The sequence below is a fragment of the Phytophthora sojae genome (genome assembly GCF_000149755.1).
Source record: "Phytophthora sojae unplaced genomic scaffold PHYSOscaffold_5, whole genome shotgun sequence".
Taxonomy (NCBI): Eukaryota; Oomycota; class Peronosporomycetes; order Peronosporales; family Peronosporaceae; genus Phytophthora; species Phytophthora sojae.
The window spans coordinates 5,984,403-5,999,074 of record NW_009258119.1 but is presented as its reverse complement, the minus strand read 5'-3'; the positions used below and the strand labels follow the sequence as shown (position 1 = coordinate 5,999,074).

The window sequence follows — 14,672 nt, the reverse complement described above, 5'->3', positions numbered from 1 at the left end:
GAAGGCCCCGCTACTGGGGTCGTCTGCCTCTGTGGGGGAGAGCGGCCAGTCGAAAATTGAGGGCGATCGCAATCTGCTAAGCCACTATGGAGATACTTTAGAGCGACAAACGAGCGGGCTGCCAGTGGCGGTCAGGAAGTCTGCTGCTCTCCGACGGAATCTCGTGGCGCGAGGGCTGGCGAGGCAGTATGGAGACCAGAAAGCGCGAGAAGAAATCTTCAAGACTCAAGTGCCGAGGCATCAGCGCCAGCAGAAGATCCTGGAGAACTACCAGCGCATCCAAGCCCACCGGCAGGCAAGCGAAGAAAAACTAGCGGAGCATCGGGACAACCGCGAGGATGGCGAGTTCAACGAGAACGTGGTTCTCGTCTTGCCCAAACATACAAACTCAGCTCCTCTGAAGTCGTCGAACCGACCGAGACGGCACATGTCCCCCGTGGTGCCTCCAAAGAGAGCGACGAGCTTCTTACGCAATGCAAGTATGCGCCAGCTTCGTGAAAACCAAGACGAAGCTCTGGGGACGCCCAACGATGGAGCCAACAGTGACGCTATGTATTCCGGTCTGAAGCATTCGCCAAGTGAGGCCGATATTCCGCGTGCTCAGTTGCGGCCTGTGCCGCGTCCGTTGTCCAGTAAAACACAGCGCGAACAAGCTTCAAAGACCGGCGCTCAAGCGCTCAGCAATGGTGGTCCAGCGCCGTGGCTGTCGAGTACGCAGAAGTCGTCACGCATTGTTCTGCGTGAGTTGGGGGTCACCAAGGACATCATGATGCGCGAACAACTGGTCCGCCAGTTGAAGCAAGTACTGCCTCTTATCGACACTCTGGCTCAAGATCTTCTGAAAGCTCAAGACAGTCACAAACAGGCGCAAGTTACGTTGGAGGCGGCCAAGGCCATGTCTCCATCGCGCATGAAGAAGACGGGGTCGTTGATCGGTCTGACCATTCCTACCCCGACACGAGCAGAGGCTGACCTAGCGGTCACGGAAGCTGAGGTGGCAGTAACCGAGGCGAAAGCTCGGCTAGCCGACCTCACCAAGAGAATGAAGCACCACGTCCACCACGTTAGACTGCTAGTGAACGGCTTGCAGCAAGCCACTCTCAGTATCGTGGAGGGGATTCTGGATTGGCGTCAAATGCGCCAGCGACGGCGCCAGATGAGCAACTTCCAGCGGCTCTTTCGATTTCCGTGGAAACGCCAAAGGATTGCCAACTACCTCCTGCATGTGGACGAAGACTTGCGCGCGCTGTTTCCTTCGGTGGCGCTGGAGTTGATTATCGGCCCAAAGGCGACGTATAGCCCCCTACTGGTGTCACGGGCGACACTGCAAGCCCTCGGGACCTCGTCAGCTGGGAAGACATTTCTGACGGATCGAGGCATGGATAGCACGCCCCCTGTTTCACGTGAACGAAAGAAGGTCTGTTGCGTCAACTCGATGGGGTTGAAGAGGTTGCAAGAAGCGCTTGGTATCTCAACCAAGTCTCCTAGTAACTCGCCTACCAAGCCGAGCGTATCAGCGACCGATCTCGACCGACTGCGTCAATGTATTGAGGCCATCGACAACGAGATTAAACTTGAAGCATTGGAGCGACAACGGTGCGGTGAAGAGGAAGACCGAGCTCGGACCACGTACGACCCCTTCGCGACGATCAAATCTGCTGGTGGCGTTGAGGAAACCCTGAGTAACATGATGGAGCTGCAGTCGCCGACTGCCCATCTACTTGGCGAGCAACTTCGTATTCGTCAGGAGGACACGACTCGTGCTGCTGTACCGGCGTCTGGTAATCAATCTGGCGAAGACGCTGCGTCGACTGAAGTCCTGCGTATCAAGCCTGAGCGTCTGCGCGAATTCTTGGAGAAGCGCGCAGCACTACTCGACCCCGAGGCCGATTGCGAGCTGCGTGACATCCAGCGGTGGGGCGAAACGAACAAACTCAAGGGCAAAATAATGATCCGCAAGAACAATGAGAAGCGGGTCGAGCACCTCCTGGCGCGCAAGATCCAGCTGCAGTACCTCGCGCATCGACACCGCCACGAGATGCAGAACAACGTGACCAAGTTCGTACGCAGTATCCGCGTGAGTGTGGTCAACATCCAGCGCGTCTTCCGTGGCCATCGCGCCAAATGCGACTACCACTCGATCCGAAGTGCCTGGATGGAGCACAAGCGTCGCGTTGCTGCCGTTCGGACGATTATCAACGCTTTCCGGCGGTACCGTCGGCGTCTGCGGCACCGACGCTCAATGACCGTGGAGTCTGTTGCACAAGCGCAGCTCTTGAACCTCCTGGCGAACAAGTTGAACGAGTCGGCTGATACCCAAGACGCCGCCGAGAGGTATCGCCGAGTGGGGGAAGAGCGACGTCGCCAGCGGATCGTTCTGCTCCAGAAGCACAAAATGGAGCAGCAGGAGATGGAGCGGAAGCGAAATGTGGCTGCCGTGCGGATGCAGGCGATCGTGCGCTCGCACTTGGCCCAGGGCCAGGTGAGGATGCTGCGGGAGGAGAAGAGGGCGCACATGACGTCGGTGAGCGCCATGGCCATCCAGTCCAAGATCCGCAAGTTCCTCAACGTCCAGCAGGAGCGACGGCAGCGCTTCCGAAAGGACCTGGAGCGTGTGAATCATTCCGCTGTCCGCATCCAGTCCATCTACCGAGGCTACAATTCGCGAGCGAGTCTGTTGCTGCAGCTGGATGATAAAACTCGGCGAAAGCTGCATGAGAGCTGTGCAGTCAGCGCTCTCAATGAACGCAATAGTGATGACGACAATGACGACGAAGAAGACGACGACGAATCGGATGACGAGGAAGAGGCAGGGACAACTACTGCGATTGTTACCGAGGTAGAACCCCCCTACGAGCCTCGGCTGCCTCCAATTGCCGCACCCAGCTCTCGCCCGCCAAGCGGTAGAAGCAACTACGTGGTTGCTACGAATGAAAACCCGCCGCCTGTAACTCGTACGCCGTCCAACCTCGTGTCGCTTCCGCCGATCTGGAACCGCGAAGGATCCTCAAGCTCGTTGGTGTCGACCACGTCTTCTGCCGGCACCGGCCGACGGATCTCCATGGGCATGACGCGTATCGAACTGAGGCTCAAGGAGGCCGAACTGGGCGACAACTTCGAGCCTCCGCATCCGTCTCGACGCAACTCGTTCGTGGGGAACATGCGCCATCAGACGTGACCTGGCACAAAGTGGACAAATGAAGGAGTGGAGAGCGAGCTTGGGAGAAAATTGATGTTTGGTCGCTATTATCGAGCATAAAACCTAATGGACAAGACCCGTCAAAAGTGGGCTGACTGGCTTAGAAGAGGGCGGCGGCCACCGTGGCGCCCAGAGCCAACGCTGCGTACGTGATCGGCTCGACGCTGCCGGCAGCGCTGGAGCCCGAGCCGACAGATCCGTCGGTGGACGAGTCGCCGACAGTAGTGGTGCTATCGCCGGATCCGCTTGCCTCCAGAGAGCCCGTAGCACCCTCCGGGGCCTCACCACTGGCATCAGAGCCAGTGACACCCGAGGTTCCGGTAGTGTCCGTCGAGTTGGACGTGGCATCCGTCGTCGTAGCCATTCCGGTAGTGTCGGTGCCAGTAGTACCGGTGGTGTCGGTGCCGGTAGTGTCGGTGCCGGTAGTGTCGGTGCCAGTGGTGCCGGTAGCGTCGGTGCTAGTAGTGCCGGTAGTGCCAGTGGTGTCGGTGCCAGTGGTGGTGGTGTCAGTGGTGCCGGTCGTGTCGGTGCTAGTAGCGGTGCTGCCCGCCGTGGTTGTTTCCGTAGTAGCAGTGCCGGTCGTGCCGGTCGTAGTTGCGGTGGTTCCCGTCGTGGTGTCGGCTAGCTGCATCGCAGAAGCGCCGTGGACGGCGATGGCGGCGGCGATGAGGACGGCGGTGAAGAACTTCATCTTGGAAAGAGGGAGCGGAGGCGACTGGGACGCTGTAGATGCGAGTACTGGAGCGCAAATGTGCGAATGAGGATCGGGGCAGCCGTCGCTGGATCGGAGGCGCCGGCAGCAGCTCCACGACCGCTAGCTGGTAACGGACAAAAAATTCCTGACCGTTTTGCAACGAGTTTGAGATACATGGAAACGCTTTCCGCGAAATTGGGGACTTTCGTTTGAAGCGACTTTGTTGGAAAATGACGCAAATCTCCACACCAAACACAGGAGAACACAAGTATGGAGCAATCTCTATCACACTGCGATACAAGCTGTCAAAGGCGCCCAGTTTGTATACAGGTTGTCTGAACGATCTTACCTGAGAAAGAAACGAAGAGAAATTCGGGCAGTTTGATACAGCTGCTGTCTTCAACGCACAGATGAAACCGGAGGGAGCTCCCCATTTTGCAGCAAAGACTCCAACTGCGAAAATCACAGCTTCCCATCGTGCGGAAACGGTCGAGGAAACGGTCCGAGGAAGCAACGAGCTCCAATAGTATCGATCGAGTCCAATGGTCTGGCTCAGCGAGTGACTGGTGCAGCTGAGCATGAACGAGCTGTGGGGGCTTGGAGGGCAAGCGTTTTGCTTTTCGCCCGCGATAACTCCGTGGAAGCCGCAGCCAAGAATACATGGGGCTAAGATTCCTCGCCGTTATCTGGTGCTGGCGTTGGAGGGAGGTCAAGCAAGCAAGCAATCGAGTTTTTGTGTGAAGTGAATGGTGGCACCAACACGCATGTGTATTTACATTGCTGCTGCTGCTATGACGGCGAATCAAAAAGTGTGGATCCCTTCTCTACTGTACTTACAGCAGACTAGAGGAGGGCTGCGATGGCCACAGCGATCGTGGCGGAACTGTAGAGTGCAACCGACGGAAGAATATTCGCGCCGGAAGACTTGGAGCTTGCCTTCGATGCACTGTCGGAGGCGCTGGAGAGGTTGTCTTCTTCTTCTTCGCCACTGCTGCTGGTAGAATAGTCAGTCGGCGCCTCGGTCTCGATCGTCGTGTCTTCTGCCGACCCACTCGACGTGCTGGACTCGGTCCCCACGACGCTGTCGGCGCTGCCGGAGGCAGACCAAACACTACCGACGGTGGCCGAGCCGGCCACGTCGCCCGAACCGGAGGGTCCGAAGGTCTCGTCGTCGGTGCCGGACTCACTCCAGCTTTCGGAGGAGCCCGAGGTCGACCATGACGATGATGATCCGGACGTCGACAGCGATGCGTCCGTTGAGTTGTCTTCAGCGGAGACGGCGGCGATCGCGACAGCGAGCAGGACCGAGGACACGAGGAGCTTCATCTTGTGGGTCGTTTGGGTCTTGGTTTGCAGTGTACTCGAGGAAGTGAGTTGCGGAATGAGAATGAGTTCCTCGCGCTGTACAGCGAACGGAGATGTCATCCGATCCGAGCGACTCCTTCGACAGCCACATTTCAGCAGCAAAAACTGCCGACTTACGACAAACGACGGCTAGGAAGGTCGCTTGAAGGCGCATGCAACAACGGCGCAATAACGTCGCCGAGTCGAGGGGGTGCTGTGCTACCCACTGGGTACACCTACAGTTTAGCGATGATGGTGCTGGCAGTCGATGCAAATAGACGCAGCTTACTACGAGGCAACAACCTATGATGTGCCACGCATCGCTACTAGTAGCGCCCAAACCCACGGCTAAGGGGCCAGAGTGCACACGTGAGAAATCGTCGTCGACACTGGAGTTCTCAGGTCCGATCGCTGTTGTCGAACGCGCTTCATCGACTGAGCACTCTCTGAATCGAACTGAGTTCTGTTGGAAGCTTTTCGAGCGAATGATGCATGTCTAGACTGTATGAGGCTTATAATGCTACCAGAATGACAATGAATGCCGATGCCATCGCTACAATAAACCGCGACTTAGTGGTGCCTGCGTTCGTCGTTGCTTGGCTGTCGCTCTCGCTGCCAATGCTTTCGGCATTTTCGACGGAAGATGAACCGAAGTCACTACTGCTGTTGGTACTGGGGTCCCCAGCATTTGAACCAGAAGAAGTTGATCCATCGGGTGAGCTCTCGCTGCGGTGGGCAGTTTTGTTGCGTACCGCATCCTGGAAATTACCATTCGAAGTTCTAGAGCGGCCGGTCGAACTTGATGATGAGGCACCACTGGAGACGGTAGTCTTAGGCAAGCTTGAATCTTGAAACGCTGGCTGTGGAGTCAAAGTTGCCGTAGTGGGAGCCTTCGTTGAGGTCGGGATGCTTCCAGGTGCTGGAGTACTCGTTGCTGCAACGGACGGAGACGTAGGGGAGTGTGATGTAGCTGGTCTAGCCGTATTTTCACCTGTCACTGCATCAAATGGTACTTGCGGCGCAGAGGTGATCTTCGGAGCTGTGGTCATGCCAGTGCTTGGAGTGCTACCGGTAGGCGATACTGGAGTGTCTGTTGTCGTGGAGGAAGATATCTCTCCGCTGGTGACTAAACGGATCGTGGGCTGCGGTGTAGAAACAGCAGACACGCTAGACCCTGGAGTCGTAGATACTGATATGGCACCATCGTTGCCAGTATTGGACGGTACGGCGGAGCTGTCCGTCACGGGAGGATCTGTCGTGCCTGTCGCCAAGCGGAATGTCGGCTGCGGAGTGATCGGGGTGTCGGTAATGGGGGTCGATGAACTTGAGCCCACAGGGACGTCACTGTTGTCGGTGAGCTGGAAGCTGTTGCTGCTGATTCTGCTCCGTTTGATGCGTCGTCGAGTTGAGAGTCCAAGCCAGCGGTGAGACTGACGGCGAGACCGAGCACCAAAGCTGCGAAAAGTTTTACCTGTTTGCGCACCATGCCCCCTTCGAGCAAGTTGGTTAATGGCGCAAGTTTGTTTTAGCCGACAAGACGCGCTGAGTCCGGGGAGTGCAGCAACACTCAGCGCGGAAGGGCCCTGACGAACTCAAAAGGCCGCTCGAGACTGAACTTGTAGCGAGATCGGGCGTTGGGTCTCATGGCAATCGAGAAGTTGGTGCATTCCGCGTGTGATTGACAAGTGCGAATGGAAATTTCTCTCTCTAACGGCGAGTCAAATGCCTACACCATCGTCAACGCTACGGTGACAAACAGCGCGGATGCCACGGACGTCCAAAGACCCCGCTCGATGCGAGCGCCCGCGTTACTGCTGCCAGATCCAGAGCTGCTGGAAGAACCTCCGCTGACGATGTTGTCACCCTGCGCAGTGCTGGAAGAATCCTGGTTGGTGCTGTCACTCTGGCCAGTGCTACCGACGGAAGAGCTCGTAGTGGACTGACTGGCAGTCGACTTGAGGATGGTTGCGCTCCCAGTGGAGCTGCTGTCTGCAGCGGTGGACGATCTGCTGCCGGCAGTGCTGCCTGAGGAAGACCCGCCTCGAAGCGAACTGCTCGTAGAAGAGGTCGTGGTGCTCCCCGATACTTTGTTCGTTGCTGAGGAACTGGCAGTCGCTTGAGATCCCTGTGTCGAAGCAGTTCCGGTGGTGGGTGAGTGGGAGTTTGTTGTGGAGGTCGTCGCTTGGGAATTCGTTGTAGCACCCCCAGACATCGCTGCGGAGCCTGTGGCTGAGCTAGTGGTGGTACTGGTGGAAGTAGCAGCGTTGGCAGCGTTTTCAGTTCCGGTCATTGAAGGGGCTGCCGTATTTACAGCCGTATTGGAAGTGTCGATAGCTGCTACATTCGTCGAAGACCCTACTGCAGCCGAACCCGTCCCTGTGGCAGCAGTCTCGCCAGTAGCTCCATTCGTGGAGGACGTTGAGGGAGTATTCGACGTAGCACCGTTAGTAGTCTCAGATACGGCCGCCGCAGCGCTGGGCGGTGCATTTGAGGCAACAGGAGTCGAGGAGGCTGCAGTTCCCGATCCGGTCGTCGCAGCGACTGGCGTTGCCGTGACTGCCGAATCCGCAGCCGTTGAGCTTTGTGGGCTTGGCGTCGCCGCCGCCGCAGTACTGGCTGAAGGTGTCACGGAATTACTCGACCCTGAGGTCACAGCTGGAGCACTGGAGGCTTCGGCTGTGGATGGCCCGGAGTTGATAGCGGAGCTCGTGGAAGTTCCTCCCGCCGTGCTTGACGTTGACGTTGCACTTGTGCCTGCTGCGTGGACGTTGAGCTGCCGGTCGTAGCTGAAGTTCCGGCAATCACAGTGGAGCCGCTCGACACAGCACCGTTGCAGTTATCCAGGACAATGACCGAGTTGCCCTGAGCGTCTTGCTCGAAGTGGAACGTGGAGCACGTCACTTGAGCGGAGGTACTCGAGGCCGCAAGAAGAGCGAGTACCAGCGACACGATGATCTGCATGCTGGCGGCTGAAGGTCGACGATGCAGGAGGTGGCTGTCCCAAGTAAATTGAGGAATGGTAAAGCAGGTTGCCTGCCATGTCGCCACCAAGATCCTGCTGCTCCCCACCGAGACCAGTGAACAGTTCCAAAGGGCCTTTCATGCCTGTCGAATGTCCAGACTGCAGTGCTCTCTCTTGAGTGAATCTGTGGATGTCCCGAAGTAGTATTTGCCTTTATTTCTATTATCGTTATCATACAAGTTGCACACGGTGGCTCGCCCTCGAGTTTTCCAGGCGCCGTCATGGTGGATCCATCCTTTGTTGGTGTTTGTTGCCTGCTCATGTGACGGTCGACCTAGTGCTCGTGGCCATCTGGACACCCGCTACTGTACTGAAAAGCTTCGCCGAGAGCCGCGTTGCTTGATCTCCGTGCACAGTGTGAAGGTGATAGCCGTGCTACCTAGATGGCTTGGAGGCAACATGGCTGACCACGAGTCACGAGTGGTCTTGTATTATGGAGCTACTACCCACACAATGGCTGAGCAGTACCGATCTTTCGGTCGTGGAGTTCAGGCGTTTGGCAGCTACATGCAGTACACTGCACATTTCCACACTTTCAAACGACTCAAACCGAAGCCTTTCAGGTGATCAGCAAGATTACTAGACTACGTGCCCTCGGCACAAACGTACCACTCGCCCGCGTTGCTGTAAACTTTTGGCATCGGAAGCATCGTGTACGAAGCACCTCATCCTGCCAAAGACCCTTGGACGCTTCATCCACTGGACTCGTCATTCGAATACAGGTGATGTACTCAGCTTGGAATCATGCAGGCAATTCAATTCATTCTGCCAGGCGTGCGCAATATGCATCCCGGTAAGGAAGTGCCAAGAGGCAGACTCTTTCGTCAAGCGGGGGGATGACCTACATGTACAGTGTACTGCAGTGAAGTCTGCACCGACTTAAAGTTGTCTTCGCGGCCTTTTTTACTTGAGAAAAAAGAGCCTCCAGCCTCCACGCGTGCCAGGGCGGTGGTTGAAGTTAACATGTATTTGAAGCCCGGTTGCCATTGCGCGCTCGTCGATCCAAGTGAATTGACAAGAGCGAGGATATGACTGTGACGGTCACCGTTAATGTTTTGGCAGGTATCGTTTGCCCAGCACATAGATACATTCATGTAGCACTGAAACGATCTATAATGCTGTACGTTAAACCAGCACTGTCCGCGGACAACCTTGCGTCTCATGAGCGATGAGAGCACTGCAGCAGTGCTGCAGCAGCACCGTGACTTTCATACGTACGAGCCTCGTGCATCCCACGACCAGCACGGTCTGCGCCAACTTCAACCACCACCAGCTTTTCGCGGATTTGTTGATGTGTTAAACCACCGTGCTGAATCATGGTTGCTATTACTGTACAGGCCTTCATGGGGTGCGGCTTAAAAGCTTCACACGCCGGTGATTTCCCAAGGGTATAGCAAAGCTTCCCGCGCTCGGATAGCGGGTTTCCTTTAGCTGTAGTGCTTCTGAGCCGGACGTGCGATTCTGAAGTCGTATCCCACTATCTTCAGACTTCAGACTTTTAGAAATGTCCATCTCTAGGCCAATGCAGGCATATGGTCCATAAGTTATGGAAGGAGGTGCGCTTCCCGATGGTCCATACAGCTCATGTTGAAGCGGTACTGTATAGCCTGACCACGAGATGGGCGGGACTGCACCGATTTGTCAAATCCGGAACAGGCTGGCGATCCATGTTCAATGCTGGCAGGCGAATGAGTCGAGTCGACGACACCCATGCGCGGTTGAACTAACTGCACGAACCCCCAATGCCTTCCTTGAGCTGGAGACGGTCGGCGCTTAGCTCACTTCACTTTCCATTTTGCGCCCTGGTGCACACATTCGACTAACTGCACCGCACCACCGACACAACTCGCCAAAGCAAGACGATGGTTGCCGGCGTGGTGATTCCCGTTGACCGGCACACCACCGACACGGAGCCGACCGACGGCAGCCGGACCTACGCCATCATCGTGTGCGCGTTCGCGTCGCTCGGCGGCTTCTTCTTCGGCTACGACCAGGGCGTGACGTCCGGCGTGCTGATCATGGACTCGTTCCTGAACGACTACTGCGTGGGCTGGCACAACTTCACGTACGATGAGTGCACGCGCTCGTCCGCGGACTTGCCTGGCGAGTGGACCACGTTCACGGTCTGGTACAACATGGTGTACAACCTCGGGTGTCTGGTGGGCGCTCTCATCGGCGGCTACGTCGCCGACAAGTTCGGCCGCCGAGCCACCATCATGTCGGCCGGCGTCCTCTTCTGCATCGGCACGACCTGGGTCTGTCTGAACCCCGCGCAGGACCACACGCTCATGTATCTGGCGCGTATCGTGCAGGGCTTCGGTGTCGGCAACTCGTCGTTCTCGCTGCCTCTGTTCGGCTCGGAGATGGCGCCGAAGGAGCTTCGCGCGCGTCTGTCGGGACTGATGGTGTTCCCCGTGACGTTCGGCCAGTGGCTGGCCAACCTCATCAACATCTTGGTGGAGGACAACAGCAGTGGCTGGCGCATCAGTAACGCGGTGTCCATGATCCCCCCGATCATCGTCATGTGCGGCATCTTCTGCGTGCCCGAGAGCCCTCGCTGGACATACCAGCAGAAGGGCAAGAAGAAGGCCGAGGCAGTGCTCAAGCGTCTGCGTCAGACCGACAACGTGCAGCACGAGTTGGCTGCCATTGGCGACCAGATTGCTCAGGAATCGGCCAACGACCTGGGACTCAAGGAGCTCTGGGAGCCTTCGGTCCGCAAACGTGTCATCATCGCCATGGTGTTCCAGCTGGGCCAGCAGGCGACCGGCATCAACCCCATTATGACCTACGGCTCGCTCATCTTCAAGGACATCACGGGTGCCGGCATCTACGCGTCGCTGCTCCTCAGTGGAGTCAACTGCTTGAGTACCATGCCCGGTCTCTTCATGCTGGACAAGTTCGGGCGTCGTCAGATGGCCTTGATCGGAGCTGTGGGCATGGTCATCGGTCACCTCTTCGCTGCCATCCTCTTCACTGCGATCTGCAACGGCAACGTCGACAACGCCGGGTGTCCTGAGGTCGGAGGCTGGTTCATCTGCATTGGTACGGCCTTCTTCGTCTTCAGCTACGCCGTGTCGTGGGGAGCGGTGCCCTGGATCTACTGCTCCGAGATCTTCCCGCTCAACGTGCGCGCGACGGCTGTGTCCCTTTCGACCGCTGCCAACTGGGTCGGCGGCGCGCTCATGACGGAGATCGTCAAGCTCTTCCCGTACCTGAACATCAACGGCGTCTTCTTCCTCTTCGCGGGGCTCGCCGTGTGTTGCGGACTTTTCGTCTACTACTTCTGCCCGGAGACAAAGGGAATTCTGCTCGAGGACATCGAGGAATTGTTCCACAAGCCCGTGAACGCCAAGTCCCCCGCCACCGGGTACATCGAGACCAAGTCCCCCGTCGAGGTGGCATAACCAGAAAGGGAGAGAGAGAGCCAAAGGGCCAAACTGTCCGTAGCGTTAAAAGCGTAACATTCAATCGATCCACAACTTCAACTTGACCTATCTAACCGCATATCATGTCAGATCATAGTATTGTCGACGTATCCATCAGGAGACCGTCCATTAGCCAAAATCAAGCATGTCGGACGAGGACCAGCGTCGAACGGAGCAATACTTCCAGCACACTACGGCACCCAAATGGGGCGACGAGCGGCGTGAGCAGGTGGAGGCGTTCCTGGACCACCACCGAGTGGTAGGCAAGTGCGTGGCCGTGGTCACGTCCGGCGGCACGACCGTCCCGCTCGAGCGCAACACTGTGCGCTTCCTGGACAACTTCTCCACGGGCTCCAGGGGCGCCGCCTCCGTCGAGTACCTGCTGGGACTGGGTTACGCAGTCATCTACGTGCACCGACCCGGATCCATTGCGCCCTTCGCACGTCACGTGCAGCGAGCCACGAGCTCGTCGCTGGACGTCAATTTCCTGGAGCACCTGGACGTGCGCAATGGCGTCATGGGCGACCAGGAGACCCGCCTGCTGGTGGAGGACCCGACGGCCAAGAAGAAGGTGGTGGACGCAGTGCACAAGCTCCGGACTGTGCGCGCAGCCAACACGCTGCTGTCGCTGCCCTTCACCTCGGTGGACGACTACTTCTTCGTGCTGCGGATGGTCGCGACGTGCGTCGCGCCCTGGAGGGAGCGCGCGCTGTTCCTCCTGGCCGCAGCCGTGAGCGACTTCTACATCCCGCAGCAGGACCTGTCGGAGCACAAGATCCAGTCGCGCGCGGGGCCGTTGGAGCTCACGCTGCAGCAAGTGCCCAAGATGCTGGGCGTGCTGCGGCACTCGTGGGCTCCGCAGTCGTTCGTGGTGTCGTTCAAACTCGAGACGGACTGGGACATCCTGCGCAAGAAGGCCAAGCAGGCCATCGCCAAGTACGCCATGCACCTGGTGGTCGCCAACGAGCTGCACTCGCGCTTCGACGAGGTGCTGCTGATCACTGACAAGGACGAGCGCGCCATCACGCGCCCCAAGGACGAGGCCGACATCGAAGCGGCGCTCATGGAGGCGGTCGCGCGCATGCACTACCAGTACATCGCGTCCCACGACGTGTGCGTGCCCGAGGAGATTGGCCACCGCGTCTCGCGCAGCAACTTCCTGTCCGGGTCGTGGAAGAAGCAGCTGCCCGCGTCCGTGCAAAGCGTGCTGTCCGTGGTGGACGAGCACAAGGAGGAGATCCTGGGCGTCGTGATCGGCGGCTTGCTGTCCGTGATGCTCAACATGCTGCAGAGCCAGCTGCGCCGGTCGCGCTAAGAAGGTCGTGTGGATAGAATAACTAATTGAGGGGGCTCTGTATTGGAATGGTTCACTCACTGCTGTGCTTCTGCTTGAGGCTCTCGAGGAACTCCTTCTTGGTCTCGTCCGTGGTCATGCCGCCGCGGCAGTTGGGCGACGGCTTGACCTGCGCGTTGGCCTCCCACTGCTTGGGCGTCTTGCTCAGGATGCTGAGCGCGTGCACGCCGTCGTTGAGCTCCTCCTGCAGCACGGCGTTCACCATGCGGTGGCGCTGCAGCAGCGGCTTGCCGTCGAACTGCTCGGCCACGACCACCACCTTGAAGTGCGTCTCGGCGCCGCGTGGCACGTTGTGCATGTGGCTCTCGTTGATCACGTCCAGGTGCGTGGGCGTGAAGGCGGCCAGCAGCTTCTCGTGGATGCGGCGAGCCACGGGGCCCGAAGGCGACGATGCGGCGTCGGTCATGAGGCGGCGGAGCTGCGACAGCGGACGAGAGGGATTAATATGGGGCGAGGCAAGACGGTGGACTCCTCGCCTAATGCCACGCACCTGTCGCGACGAGGGGAGCAGCAGCCACGAAGAGCTCATGGCGGCGGGCGGATTCGATTCTGATTGGCAGGCGCCACGAGGCAGCGACAGTTGAACAGCGCAAGCTCCCTCACAATTGAAGAGCAAGATAATACTTCCTCGCAGTTGAGGAGCATAATAAATATTTAGTGTCTTGTACACCAATCTGGCCCCAACCCGACGACGTGGCTCCCCACGGCCAAGTTTATCTAGCACCCATGGTACGGGGGAGGCTGCGTGCGTCTGCTAGCAAGCCCTGACGCAATCTAACGCTATGCCATCTCTGTATGCGCACTGCAGATTGAGTCTGTTCTGCTGGTGAGCCGCCAGGGCAAGACGCGCCTCGCCAAGTGGTACCTCAACGCGTCGCTCAAGGAGAAGACGCGCATGATCCGCGACATCACGTCGCTCGTGCTCTCGCGCCCGCACAAGCAGTGCAACTTCATCGAGTTCAAGGACAAGAAGATCGTCTACAAGAGGTGCCGCCTGCTATTATAGCTGCCAACTAGGAGGGAGGGAGGGAGGCTGATCTGTGCTGTGCTGTGCTGTGCGCCTTGACGCAGATACGCGAGCCTGTACTTCATCGCGTGCATCTCCAAGGACGAGAACGAGCTCATCACGCTGGAGGCCATCCACCTCTTCGTGGAGGTGCTCGACCGCTACTTCGGCAATGTACGTGGAGCGCCAGAGGGAGATGCCGGAGGTTCGGAGGGGAAGGAGGCTCACATTGAGGGATGCTGTGTATGGCAGGTGTGCGAGCTGGACATCATCTTCAACTTCCACAAGGTAGAGCGTCGTCTTGGCAGGTTTTCGCCTGTGATCTTAAGGGTCTAATGCTGGTTTTGGTGGTGCTTGGCGACAGGCGTACTACATTCTGGACGAGCTGTTCATCGGCGGCTACCAGCAGGAGTCGAGCAAGAAGGAGATCCTGCGCATCTGCACGCAGCAGGAGGACTACATGGACGAGTCCAAGGAGGAGGGATTCGCTCGCCCCCGCACGGGCACGCGCTAGAAGCGCCCTCTCTCTTACATCTGTTGCGTTCTGTTCGACGGTTTGCTGCACACAAGTCAGAAGCACCACAATGAACAATGATAATTGCTTTCCCTTTATGCCGACGAGTGC

The 14,672-nt window shown here is 57.9% G+C and overlaps 8 protein-coding genes across 8 annotated transcripts; 5 read left to right on the top strand and 3 right to left on the bottom strand.

Annotated features, from left to right (window-relative positions):
- Positions 1-766: 766 nt before the first annotated feature.
- Positions 767-2,557, top strand: PHYSODRAFT_466012 (hypothetical protein; the record flags this gene model as incomplete). Its single annotated transcript, XM_009531715.1, has 2 exons — positions 767-1,396; positions 1,505-2,557. Coding segments are annotated over 2 exons (1,683 nt in total), but the record flags the coding sequence as incomplete, so codon positions are not given.
- Positions 2,558-3,221: 664 nt separating this feature from the next.
- Positions 3,222-3,890, bottom strand: PHYSODRAFT_346815 (hypothetical protein; the record flags this gene model as incomplete). Its single annotated transcript, XM_009531714.1, has 1 exon — positions 3,222-3,890. One exon carries the CDS (start codon positions 3,888-3,890, stop codon positions 3,300-3,302), a length of 591 nt encoding a protein of 196 aa, XP_009530009.1. The 3' UTR covers positions 3,222-3,299.
- An 846-nt stretch (positions 3,891-4,736) lies between these two features.
- PHYSODRAFT_262331 (hypothetical protein) lies at positions 4,737-5,219 on the bottom strand (the record flags this gene model as incomplete). Its single annotated transcript, XM_009531713.1, has 1 exon — positions 4,737-5,219. One exon carries the CDS (start codon positions 5,217-5,219, stop codon positions 4,737-4,739), a length of 483 nt encoding a protein of 160 aa, XP_009530008.1.
- Positions 5,220-6,284: 1,065 nt separating this feature from the next.
- Positions 6,285-8,210, top strand: PHYSODRAFT_334433 (hypothetical protein; the record flags this gene model as incomplete). Its single annotated transcript, XM_009531712.1, has 5 exons — positions 6,285-6,661; positions 6,997-7,125; positions 7,198-7,309; positions 7,394-8,016; positions 8,063-8,210. 5 exons carry the CDS (start codon positions 6,285-6,287, stop codon positions 8,208-8,210), a joined length of 1,389 nt encoding a protein of 462 aa, XP_009530007.1.
- A 1,911-nt stretch (positions 8,211-10,121) lies between these two features.
- On the top strand, positions 10,122-11,666 carry PHYSODRAFT_505143 (hypothetical protein; the record flags this gene model as incomplete). The annotated part of the gene is made up of 1 exon (XM_009531711.1): positions 10,122-11,666. One exon carries the CDS (start codon positions 10,122-10,124, stop codon positions 11,664-11,666), a length of 1,545 nt encoding a protein of 514 aa, XP_009530006.1.
- A 166-nt stretch (positions 11,667-11,832) lies between these two features.
- On the top strand, positions 11,833-13,002 carry PHYSODRAFT_506618 (hypothetical protein; the record flags this gene model as incomplete). The annotated part of the gene is made up of 2 exons (XM_009531710.1): positions 11,833-12,828; positions 12,919-13,002. 2 exons carry the CDS (start codon positions 11,833-11,835, stop codon positions 13,000-13,002), a joined length of 1,080 nt encoding a protein of 359 aa, XP_009530005.1.
- A 52-nt stretch (positions 13,003-13,054) lies between these two features.
- On the bottom strand, positions 13,055-13,447 carry PHYSODRAFT_316294 (hypothetical protein; the record flags this gene model as incomplete). The annotated part of the gene is made up of 1 exon (XM_009531709.1): positions 13,055-13,447. One exon carries the CDS (start codon positions 13,445-13,447, stop codon positions 13,055-13,057), a length of 393 nt encoding a protein of 130 aa, XP_009530004.1.
- A 39-nt stretch (positions 13,448-13,486) lies between these two features.
- PHYSODRAFT_334429 (hypothetical protein) lies at positions 13,487-14,561 on the top strand (the record flags this gene model as incomplete). The annotated part of the gene is made up of 5 exons (XM_009531708.1): positions 13,487-13,504; positions 13,850-14,028; positions 14,113-14,221; positions 14,300-14,335; positions 14,412-14,561. 5 exons carry the CDS (start codon positions 13,487-13,489, stop codon positions 14,559-14,561), a joined length of 492 nt encoding a protein of 163 aa, XP_009530003.1.
- Positions 14,562-14,672: the final 111 nt, after the last annotated feature.